The sequence below is a fragment of the Mercenaria mercenaria genome, chromosome 6 (genome assembly GCF_021730395.1).
Source record: "Mercenaria mercenaria strain notata chromosome 6, MADL_Memer_1, whole genome shotgun sequence".
In the NCBI taxonomy this organism is placed as follows: domain Eukaryota; kingdom Metazoa; phylum Mollusca; class Bivalvia; order Venerida; family Veneridae; genus Mercenaria; species Mercenaria mercenaria.
Window position 1 is genome coordinate 10151451 of NC_069366.1, and position 13080 is coordinate 10164530.

A 13080-nucleotide genomic window follows, 5' to 3' on the forward strand; every position below is an offset into this window, starting at 1 on the left:
TTAATTCATTAGAAATTGGATTATCATTTTATTATGGCACATACTGCACATGTTGTGTCTCCAGTATTATACGAAATAAGTAACTGAAATAAAATGGCCTAAATAATAAATGCCCCCTTTTATGCAACAACAACCCAGATTTCTTTATTTATGGGTGTATATTTGTATAGTGCTATTAAAGTTTTCAGATTAGCATTAAGTCTGGATTAACATGTCAGTTGGAAGGTAATTAAATCTGAATAGTTTCCAGGTCTTTTGAGGATGATTGGAAATAACCTAACAATAGAAATGTTTCAAGAATAAAAGAAATTTGTGTATAATAGTTGATTAAGATCATTTTGATAGTATGTCAAGGGCTTTTGAAGATTATAATATTGTATAATAAGGCTTAACGAGAAAGTTGTATTTTGACGCGAACATTCTGAAATAAAAATAATATTTTGGCCACAGAGTAATTTGGAAAATATAATATCAGCAAAGTTAAGGAAGAATGCGCATCTTGTTCAGCATTTCTATTCCCAGACTATCTTTATACAAAATGTACAAGTCATTAACCTTTAGCCTGCTGGCAGCAAAGGATTCTGCCTTTGTGACCAGTGCAGACCAAGGCTGATCATGGCCAGCACTGTTTGCTATTTAGTCAGTAAATTTTTATCGGACACCCCTTTGAATAATAAATGGTATTGCCCAAATTGTATGATGGACCAGTCCATTTTAGAAATTTAGCAGGCTAGGTATTAAAGGTTAAATGTAGATAGTGAAGAACTGAATAATTGGATGGTCTATACAGCTGTATTGTATTGATACACAGTCAATAACAATATAAACTGTACCCTTAAAAGAAATGTCAACAATCATTAACTAATATATTGGTGGCAATTGCTTTTAGAAACTTGTTCTTTTTATGAATAGGGTTGTGTCCCTTCCTTTGTTATTCATTTCATATAATTTTATATCAACTCAACCAACTAACAACTTTGTGCAGTTCTTCCTAATATTCAAAAATGAATATAATTAAGTTAGATATCATATACTAAAGATCTACAGAGAGTAAATACATTTCTGTTGTGTGAATATTTTAATCATTTTATTTGTGTCATTCTACAGAATATGGAATGATGGTAACACTAGAATCATGAATGCTTTTTACTCACCTAGGTAAAAACTAGGTCGGTACATAAAATAAAGGAAAAAACCTTATTAAAAATCTAGACTCAACATTTTCAACTTGATCTTCATAAAGACTGGATAGAATGTTTGTCTCAATGAAATCTAGGTCAGGCTCAAAACTTGGTTACTTGTGTCACAAACTAGGCCACTAGGTTGAACATAAAAAAAACTCATTAACAGTCCATAGGAAATATTTTTTAATTGATCTTCTCTATGAAAGTCAAGTTTAAATATGGGTTATCTGAGGTCAAATACTAGGCCATAGGTCAAATCACAGGAAAATCTTCTTAATATGGTTGAGGCCACTTTTGCTGTCTGATCTTTCTAATTTTTGTTACAGTGTTTGTCTCTATAAAATCTAAGTCAAGTTTGAAACTGTTCTCTAGGACCAAAACTAGATCACCAGGTCAAATTGTTGAAAAACCTTGTTAAATCATTATAGAAGCTACATTTTCAACTTGATCTTTATAAAAATTGTCAGAATATTTATCTTTATGGAAACTAGTTTGAAACTTGAATCTGGGTTATCTGAGGTAAAAAATCTTGGTCACTATGTCGAATCATAGAATACACTTGTTAAATATCTCTGGTCTAGAACTATGTCAGTAGGTTAAATCTTTGAAAAACCTTGTCAGTACTCCAGATGCCACATTTTCTACCTGATTTTCATGAAACCTGGGCAAAATGGTTCTTTTTAATGAAATCTAAGTTTTAATCTAGGTCACTAGGTCAGATGATAAAAAAAAACTTGTTTAAAGCTCAATAGGTAGAGCACAGATCAACAGATGTCAGGTTGTTATTTCGATCCCCAAGAGAGGCATATATTTTCCTTGACAAGTAATAAAAGACATTGCATCTGAGATTGTTTGTCCTCCTCCTCCTCTGATTCATGTGGGGAAGTTGGCATTACTGTTAGGAACAGGTTTGTACTGGTACAGAATCCAGGAACACTGATTAGGCTAATGGCTCGCTGTTACATAGCTGAAATACTGTTGAAAAATGGCCCTTAACCCAAAACAAACAAACTGAACTGCTTGTTGATGGATATTCACCAGACTTTGTCTGCAGTATCCTCGGATTGATTTTGCTGTATGGTGTTCATAATTATGTTAACCTCTTTTAGGGGCTTTTGAATCTAAAAATAGAAATACATAGAAAAGCTTTTTCTCTCAAACCTCTTATAGGATCCTCACCAAAGTTTGACTAGAGCATTCTTTTATGGACTTTTCTCAGCATTCTTTTATGGACCTTTCTCAAGTTTAATCAGATTGTTCCGCTTAACCCATTTAATTTACAGCAAGAGCTTCAAACATAGATTACCTTGTGGTCTAGTGGTAACACGCTTGACTGCTAATCAAGAGGCCAGGACTTTGAATCCTGGTCCAGGCACTGAAAATTTCTGAGATACTCCTGTGTGTCTCCCAACTAATTAAATGGCCACTACATTGTACTGGTTCTTCCTAAGGAAAGATGGCTTTGCCTGTATCAGTGCTACACACTGGGCATGTTAAAGAACCAGACTGTCTATTTGCAAGCAGCTAGGCTAAGTTAGCTGGACATGTCTGTATTTGAAGGATTTTGCTTTCTCTGTCTGTTCTTTAAATGACTTCTTCCTATGACCACTTCATGTACAGGTCTCACCAGCTTCGGTCTGAGCATCTTTATACCAATCTCTACTATGTTTATGCAAATAGATCTGCTTGAGTCTCAACCATTTATGTACCTGGTGCAGCTAGAGCTAAAATGAAAAATGTAAAAGATTTAAATAACTATTTCTTAGCTCTTCACGAACCTTTCAGAAAGCCAAAAGGGGATTCCTGACTTTCCAAATCGGGTTTTGCTGACTCTCATGATTATTCAAATGTTTCCTTTTTATCCCCATTAAGTGCTGTCAGAGCTAAAAATAGAAAACAGTCTTCTCATGAATAGCTAGAAGTATGTTCTGCAAGCCGGGTCAGAAGTCCAGATGCATAGGTCAGTTGATCCACTTTTAGGGGCCTAATACTGTAAAATCATTTAATTTCGTGGGCATGAAATTTTGTGGCAATTACGTGGGGATATGAATTCGTGGATTTCAACTTTTGAACATAAAATGAATGGGAATTTTACTTGTTCATTGGGATTAAATTTTGTGGACTGACTCAACCACGAAATCCACGAAAATTAGTCCTCCACGAATATTAATGATTTCACAGTAGGTCATCAACTAAGAGCCTACTGAAGCTCTTATTCACATGGTTACAGATCACATTTGTTGATCAGTCTTCCAGAAACTTACTCAAAATAATTACAATCACCCAATGTCCATGTAAGTTTGGACAAGTTTATAGCTATGGAAACATTTCTTCAATAACACTAGATTGTTGTATCCCATCAATAGTGAAATTTACCATATTTTACATTGTTCTTACATATTACAGGTCATGTTTCTTGAGCAGTTACCACTAAACTTACACTAAATGTATATGGCTTAAAGATCTTGGAAGGCTTTGAAAAGTAATAGTAAGATTGCTTAAATAAAAGTGTTTAGGTGAGCTATAGAGAGTAATCATGTCCCATATGTTTTCTTTACAATGTGTGTCAAATAAAAGGAACTTTTCTGTAATTTTTTTTGTACATACATAGTTGGATGTAGAAATAACTTGGCACACATAACCACCATAACATTTTGGCTATGTATCATGTAATCCAAACCCCTAGCTTCAACATTTAGAAGGGGAGCGGTGGTCTAGTGGTTACGGTGTCGGCTACTCAACCCAGGGATCATGGGTTCAAGCCCAATTGGGGTCATGACCACACCTTCTCATATGACACCAGTACTCCCAGTAAACATTTGACATCGGCTCGATGTTGTTTAGAGGTTCTAATCCCTATGGCAGATAAACGTTGGATTTTTGTTGGATTTGCAAACCGTTTAGACTTCGGATCCCAACCAACGTCAGGATCCGATCATTTTCCAACGTAAAGCCAACAACTTTCGACCATTTTTATGCCCCCGAAGGTGGGCATATTTAAATCGCACTGTCCATCGATGCGTGCGAATGTGCGTGCGTCTGTCTGTGCATCCATGCATCTGTGTAAATTCTTGTCAGGACTGTAACTCTGCCATTCATAAAGGGATTTTGAAATAACTTGGCATAAATGTTCACCATAATGAGACGATATGTCTTGCACAAGATCCAGATGCCTAGCTCCAAGGTCAAGGTCATACTTAGAGGTCAAAGGTTAAAAGGATCTGTTTCGTGTCTGATCCATCCATAAAGGGATTTTGAAATAATTTGGCATAAATGTTTACCATAATGAGTTGATGTGTCATGTGCAAGACCCAGACCCATAGCTCCAAGGTCAAGGTTACCTTTGGAGAACATTTTTTTTATTTTTGTCTGGTCACAAAATGATTCATACCTAAACTATTATGGCATATTTTGCACAGATAACTGTAGCATTCTTGGGCACATTTCGGGGGCATTTGTCATAGTGACAGCTCTTGTTTAAAATGTATTTTGTCGCTTTTTGTGATATTAAGAATTAATTATTATATTAAGTAATCAACTCATGTATTTTTTCATTAAAAGTCTGGACCTGGATGCATAATTATTTCCTATGAGCAGATTTCTTTCATTTTTGCTGTAATGATTCTTTAATGTAAGAGAACTAAACATTGATGAAGAAAGGTATGCCATTCCAGGCAAATTTGACTTACAGGGTGACAAGGGAGACAACCCCCTTAACAAATTACAAAAATCAGAGTTTCACTTCTAGGTCTTGCAAAAACGTTGCCACTGACAAAAAATACAGAGTTTATGGATTAAATTGTCACTAAGATGTTTTTCTACATCAAGAAAGTTATTTTTAAAAGAAATTTAAATTTCAGCAAGAAATAATGAACTTCAGATATGCATTTTTGTGATGCCGAGCAGGGACTGGTGAACAATTTTTCTTAATTAAAAAAATTCTAGCGAGCAGATTTTTTTTTCTAATTTTGTTTATAGCTAAAGCAAAAACATGTCTACTGAAATATAAAAAAAAATAGGTACCTATCCAGGCATCTTTTAGAGTTATTATGAGAAATCAGTTATCTCCTACTACTTTAAATTTTATTTTTTTCAAACAGATTTCAACTGTTAGGTGTGATAATCACAAACTTGTTCAAATTCATTTCCAATCATATCTCATGATATAGACTGACAGTAGAAAGATGTCTAGGTTGTTTTTAGCATAAGTCTGTGTTTGAGGGGTTAAGATTACTTAAAATGAAAATCTTGTTGAAACAAACACGTAGTGCTCACATGACCAATTCATGTATATTCTGGCAGATGACATCAGTGGAATGGTGTTATGCTAAAACAAACCATTACTTAAGAAATATCATTATGTGAACATACATCTTCATACAACTTAATACAAGCTTCAAAATATCATACATGAAAACCTCACAGCTGTCCAAAAATTGATCCTCAATCAAACAAGTTTATATCAGCATTTTTCAAGAAAATTATACACTGTTTCAATACTTCTTTTCTTATTTGTAACTCTGGCTTTACCATTAGGCATCTTTTCTGTAAATAATTTTTCAAATCCTGAAACCCTGGGTCATCTTTGGTCAAAAACTAGGTCACCCAGTCAAATCAAAGTCGCATATAAAAGCAGGTTATTCATTAAATTTGATCAAGAGCAACCTAGGACCATTTGGTTCTCTTGTTGATTCTATCTTCTTAAAACTTGGTCAGTATGTTTGCTATCATGAAGTCTTGGATGACTTCAAATCTGGGTCACATGGGGTCAAAAATTAGGTCACTAGGTCAAATCAAAGGAAAAGCTTATATACACTCTAGAGACTACTTCTTTGCTCCAATCTTCCCGAAACTTTGTCAGAATGTTTGTTTTCATAAAATTTTAGACAAGATTGAATCTGGATTGTGTGGGTTAAAAAACTAGGTCACTAGGTCAAATCAAAGAAAATGCTTGTTTACACTCAAGAGGCCACGTTTTTTGGTCCAATCTTAATGAAAATTGGTCAGAATATTTTGTCTCCATGAAATCACTAGGTAAACATGTTTACACTGTTATGGTTTGTTACTCAGGTGAGTGACCTAGGGCCATCTTGGCCCTCTTGTTCATTTGATGTGCATGAAACTTGAGTCAGAATGTTTGTTATCATGAAGTCTTGGATAATTTTGAAGTTGGGTCATATGGGGTCAAAAACTAGGTCACTAGGTCACTTGTTTACACTCTAAGGCCAGTTTTTTGCTCCATCTTCCCAAAACTTTGTCAGAATGTTTGTTTTCATGAAATCTTGGACGAGTTCTAATCTGGGTCATGTGGGGTCAAAATCTAGGTTACCAGGTCAAATTAAAGAAAATGCTTGTTTACACCCAAGAGGCCACATTTTTGGTCCAGTCTTAATGAAAATTGGTCACAACATTTGTCTCCATGAAATCACTAGGTCAAACATGTTTACACTGTTATGGTGTGTTATGTTAATCTTTAAAACAATAAAAATAATGATATAATGTTTATCAATTTTCTGATTTAGCAGTGTGGAATATGTATGTAGTACAACAGTTGTATAGCACTAAAGGGCAAGTCAGTTGGACTTTATTTAATGTTTCTGAACCAAGTCTTAGATACATTGTAATTAAAACAGCTGGTTGTATAATTCTCTCACAGTTTAATTTAGTTTGAACTGTACAGGGCTAATAAAGCCTAACCGATTGATCACAGTGTATTGTATTTCCTATAAAATCAATAGGGTTTGAATAGAGTATACCATGTTCAAACAGTTTGACCTTATTAATGTCTTAATTGTTCCAATATCCTTTTAAATCAAAGGCTTATATTTCAAGTGGGTCTATTATCGTTGTCAACAAACCATTGTGTAGTTGAATGCATTGCACCGTTTATATGACATCTTAAGTTGTTGTCTTGAAATATGCATTGTGTTGGACTTTTACATTAACAGGCTTGCGCTATTGATGGAAAAAAGAGAGGAAAATGTGAATTTGAATTGAAAATACAGTTTAAAATACCATTTCAGTAAAAAGATTTCTAAATTTTGTAGAGAACGGTGTGCTCAGAAAAAACATTCAAGATGATAGGGAAAGTGTTAAAAAAGTCAAAGACAATGTCTCAGATAGACTTGGATAAACCAATTATCAAACCTCACTACTACCCTATTTCAAAAGCAGGAATTTTAAGTGAGAGAAATGAGGCTACTAAGGCTAAAGTTGGCCTTATGAAAAGAAATACAATTGCCAACATAAATGCAGACAAAAAATTAAAATCTTTAAAAAATGAAACAATTGAAGAAAGAAATGAATCTGAAAGTGTGCAGAGTAAGGGAGGTAATGAAAACAAAAATGTAAGCAAAAGAAATAAAGAGGGGATACATGTAGATAATGAAAGTTTAAAAACAGACAGAAGTAAGACGACTCAACCAAGTAGTGTTCTAAAACGGGCTAATACTGAAACAAATCTAAAAGATATCAGAAAACATGCAGGTGTCGCTGCAGAAGGTAAAGTTTGAGGTTTTTTTTTTTTTTAATTTTCTCAGGTTTAGATAATTTTCAATGCAAAATTTTAAATAAGATTAGAGTATCTTCTAATGTAAATATACATATTTCCAACAGAAATCATGCTTCATCTTAAATGCTTGTAATCCATATTCATGAAATTTATTACACAAAACAGTATTAACTTTTATTCTGACTAATAAACATGACTGTGTGCCTAATGACATAAACATAATGATCATGCCATAGTGGAATCTAGTATTTTATAATAGTAGGTTGTTAATTAAATGGCTAAAATATCATATTTTTAAATTATTTCAGCAGAATATGAGAATATTTTTTAGAACTTTCAGGTTAGGTGATGTTAGCGGTAGCAAGAAAATATACAAAAGAAGAGATTATAATAGTATCTTACATTGTATGAACATGTTCCAGACTTGAATCTAGTTTATTTAGTATTTATTATTCAGATTTTTAGACATTTTATATTTATATAAATCAGGTAAAGAAGATTTATTTTAACCCTACTTATGAAACAGTTTGCAGAATTTTGTGCCTGGCATTTAAAACCATTTGGAACTACTTCTAATATCTATATATAGGGTAAGGTTATATGTCACTTTTCTCCCTGAAATGTCATTACTTCCTCTCTTTGAACAGTACAAAAGTGGACTTGTTTCATACAGCACAAGGCTATCCCGATTATGTGATTTGTACGCCAAAATGCGCCATGATGTTCCGATCGGGCTATTCGGCAATATGTCCCACAAAGTCATGTGTACCAAATAGATGCTTGCACATCTACCCCGACTGAAACAAGTACAAACTGGGTGAAATTGGTGTACCAGGGGAAAACAGGGTACAGATTTGGGCCCACCCGCATGTAGTATTCCGTGAAATAAATGATGCACCTCTAGTGAGGTAATTTAAGGGATAGTGAGTGTAATAAAGACTACCTAATTTTGCAAGAGGAAGTGTCATTGACCTTTACCCTGCTAAATTTACATCATGAACTTGTCCACCTTTCAACTTTGACAGTACCACTAACAGTTAAAAGAGGTGCTTACTAACCATAATATTATACTGACTGAATAACGAACAGTGCAGACCATGATCAGACTGCACCAGCAGGCTAAAGGTTAATCTTTAAAGTGTAAAAGAATACCTTTTAAAATTTTGTAGAGCAAAAACTCGCAAGTTTAGGATAAACAGATTTTCAAGGTTTTGTGTGTGACAGGCCACAAGTGGTAGTAACATACCTAAGATACAGTATGGATCCATGAGCCATATACACTTATATATTACATTAATGGCTCATTGTGAAAGGGGCAAAAAAAAATCATAAACAAGTGGTACTGCCCATTGAATGATGGACTTATCCATTTTAGAAACTGAGGTTAATTTTTTGCTTAATTTGTATTTACAGGTGCAGGATCATATGAATATGACAACAAATTTTTCAAGTATGAAGGACAATGGAAGAATGGTAAAAAACATGGTGAGTGGAAGTTTAAACACTGTAAAGACGTTTTGCAAAGTTTCGCATTTCAGCATGTCAAACTATACTGTATTAGATTTTATAGAGTTTTGGAGTTTCATATTATAAGAGTTATGCTAGCTTTAATAGTCTTGAAAGTGCAATAAGTTTAAGATTATGGTATATTAAAACATTATACAACTTAATCCATGAGATTAAAAGTTAATCGTTCACGAATATTGCAGGCAAATCCAAGAAGTACGGTGCACTGATCTTAATATGGTTTGGGTTTTTAGCTTGACTATTCATAGAATAGTAGAGCTATTGGACTCGCCCATGCATCCGCATCCCGATTTGGTTAAGTTTTTGTATGTAAGCTGGTATCTCAGCAACCACTTGTGGGAATGGATTGAAACTTCACACACTTATTAACTGTGATAAACTGACTTACATTGCACAGGTTCCATAACTCTGTTTTGCTTTTTTTACAACATTATGCCTCTTTTTCGACATAGAATTTTTTGGTTAAGGTTTTGTATGTAAGCTGGTATCTCAGTACTCACTAATTGGAATGGATTGAAACTTCACACACTTGTTCACTGTCATGATCTGACATGCACAAAGCAGGTCCCATAACTTTATTTTGCTTTTTTACAAAATTATGCCCCTTTTTCAACATAGAAATTTTTGGTTAAGGTTTTGTATGTAAGCTGGTATCTCAGTACTCACTAATTGGAATGGATTGAAACTTCGCACACTTGTTCACTGTCATGATCTGACATGCACAAAGCAGGTCCCATAACTTTATTTTGTTTTTTTACAATATTATGCCCCTTTTTTGACATAGAAATTTTTGGTTAAGTTTTTGTATGTAAGCTGGTATCTCAGTATCCACTAATGGGAAAGGATTGAAACTTCACACACTTGTTCAGTTCACAGTGATGATATGACATGCAGTGCAAAGGGTCAATAACTCAACTTTGCATTTTACAAAGTTATGCCCCTTTTTCAGCTTAAGAGTTTTGGGTTCAATTCTTATATGTAAGCTGGTAATAATATCTCAGTACCCATTAATGGGAATGGATTGAAACTTCACACTCTTGTCCACTGTCATGAGCTGATAAGCACTAAGCAGGTTCCATAACCCTGTTTTGCTTTTTTACTAAATTATGCCTCTTTTTCGACTTTCGTGTTCATTCAATCGACAAGGCTGTTGAATAGTCGAGCGTTGCTGTCCTCTGACAGCTCTTGTTTAAAGTACATATCATTCCTTACCTACTAAATATTATTTCTTGTGGGGAAACAATAAATGTTATACAATTTGGCAGAAAGGAAAAAAAGTATATGTTTTCAAAGTGCTAGTAGAATTCATATGTTATTGTTCCAGCTGACGCAACTTTCTGTCCACACCCTAATGTTCTTTATAAATGCACTAAACATTCGACAAAGAGAACTTTAAATATACTAAGTCTTGATATTGGATGGTTAATTCTTAGCAGCTTGTGCTTGATTTATTTAACCCAAGTACTAAGTACAACAGTTTTCATTTATGCAGAAATCATCCTAACATTTGAATGAGTATAGGTCTATCTGGCATTCCTGTAAATTCTACAGACTATGAACAAATTGGACACTCTGGAAGTCATTAAGTATATTATGTGAATAAAGTTTTACATCCTTTTAAAGGAAGTTTTATGTATGTGGCTCATTATTTGTACACCCAGTCCGTTCACCTGATCATTTACATTTGTTAACTTTTTTTCAGGTTCAGGGAAATTAGTATTTTTGGATAGCAGTTTTTATGAGGGAACCTTTCAGAATGGTGAAATTGAAGGGTTTGGGACGCGATATTTTGCAGCAACAGGCTGCAAATACCAGGGCCAGTTTAAAAAGGGAGAGCTTCATGGTAAAGGGCGGATGATATGGCCTGATGGCTCAATTTACGAAGGACAGTGGGTGAACAACAAACGACAAGGTTTGTTTCATGGTTTTAGCAAATTCTTTAGATATTTTAGGTTTATGATAAACAAGATACATTCCAGGGTTACATTCATAGTCATTTTTAGTGTAGCTTTCATTTAATATTCCGACCAGCACTTCAAGCCCAGGTATGAGCTGAATATAAGTAGAACTTATTAGTTTGTGAAATATTTTTAGCTGGGATGATAATATTTATACCCCCACCAAACATGTTTGTGGGAGCTACATTGGAGTCAGTAAACTGTTGGTCATGTCCCATCCCGTCGCGTCCCAAAATCTATATGCCTGGAAGGGTTTTAATTTAAATTCACATTATTATTCCTCAAGACCAGATGATGTGTTGAACACATCCCCTATGCCTGATGGTCAGAGGTCAAGGTCACAATTCAAGGTCAAAGGTTAGATATTTGATTTTTGCTCCATAACTTCTATGTGCCTGGAAGGGAGTTATAACTAAATGGATTTGATTCAGACTTAAAATAGTTCTTCAGCATCATCACCAATATCATATGACACAAGGGCCATAACTCTTGCACCAATATTTCATAAATTATGCCCCCCTTTTTACTTAGAATTTCAGGTTAAAGTTTTGATACACTTTCAACCTATCTCAGTTATTACAAAATGGATTTGATTCAAACTTAAAACAGATGTTCCACCTTATCACCCAAATCATGTGACACAAGGTGCATAACTCTGACACCAATTTTTCCTGAATTATGCCCCTTTTACTTAGAATTTAAGGTTAATTTTGATGCATTTTCTCTATATCTCAGTTATTACGAAATGCATTTGTTTCAAACTTGAAGTAGTTGTTCCACATCATCACCCACATCATATGACTCAAGGTGCATAACTTGCAACAATATTTCCTGAATTATGCCCTCTTTTTGCTTAGAAGTATACTTATATAGTGCTCTCCTATTATTTGTTATTTTTATGCCCCCCTTCGAAGAAGGAGGGGTATATTGTTTTGCAGATGTCGGTCGGTAGGTCGGTCGGTCGGTCGGAATGTAGACCAATCCATTTCCGGATGATAACTCAAGAACGCTTGGGCCTAGGATCATGAAAGTTGATAGGGAGGTTGGTCATCACCAGCAGATGACCCCTATTGATTTTGAGTTCTGTATGTCAAAGGTCAAGGTCACAGTGACCCTGAATAGTAAAACGGTTTCCGGATGATAACTCAAGAACACTTGGGCCTAGGATCATGAAAGTTTAAAAGGGAGGTTGATCATGACCAGCAGATTACCCCTATTGATTTTGAGGTCAGTACGTTAAAGGTCAAGGTCACAGTGACCCTGAACAGTTAAACGGTTTCCGGATGATAACTCAAGAACGCTTAGGCCTAGGGTCACAAAAGTTTATAGGGAGGTTGGTCATGACCAGCAGATGACCCCTATTGATTTTGAGGTCAGTGTGTCAAAGGTCAAGGTCACAGTGACCAGGAACAGTAAAATGGTTTTCGGGCAATAACTAAAGAACACTTGGGCCTATTATCAAGAAAATTGATAGATAGGTTGGCCATGACCAGCAGGTGACCCCTATTGATTTTGAGGTCATTAGGTCAAAGGTCAAGGTCACATTTGGCCAGGAACAGTTAAATGGTTTCTGATCTTCTTGTCCAAAACCATAGGGCCTAGGGCTTTGATATTTGTTATGTAGCAAAATCTAGTAGTCCTCTACCAAGAGTGTTCAGATTATTTCCCTGGGGTAAAATATGGCCCCACCCCGGGGGTCACATGGTTTATATAGACTTATATAGGGAAAAACTTTGAAAAACCTCTTGTCCAAAACCACAGGGCCTAGGGCTTTGATATTTTTTATATGACATCATCTAGTGGTCCTCTACTAAGATTGTTCAAATTATTCCCCTAGGGTCAAATATGGCTCCGCCCTAGGGGTCACATGGTTTACATAGACTTATTAGGGAAAAACTTT

At 35.0% G+C, this 13080-nt stretch overlaps 1 protein-coding gene across 10 annotated transcripts in view; it reads left to right on the forward strand.

Annotated features, from left to right (window-relative positions):
• Positions 1-13080, forward strand: part of LOC123549698 (MORN repeat-containing protein 1-like) — a 65416-nt gene that overhangs the window by 6243 nt on the left and 46093 nt on the right. For 3 of the 10 annotated variants that reach the window (XM_053545048.1, XM_053545049.1, XM_053545052.1), the window contains exons 1-3: positions 7089-7685; positions 9109-9180; positions 10925-11134. In XM_053545048.1, the coding sequence (XP_053401023.1) occupies positions 7262-7685; positions 9109-9180; positions 10925-11134 (706 nt within the window). In that variant the 5' untranslated portion in view covers positions 7089-7261. Of the gene's footprint in view, positions 1-7088; positions 7686-9108; positions 9181-10924; positions 11135-13080 lie in introns of those variants that run through there. The other 7 variants (XR_008371251.1, XM_053545044.1, XM_053545046.1 and 4 more) reach the window with 4 other exon arrangements.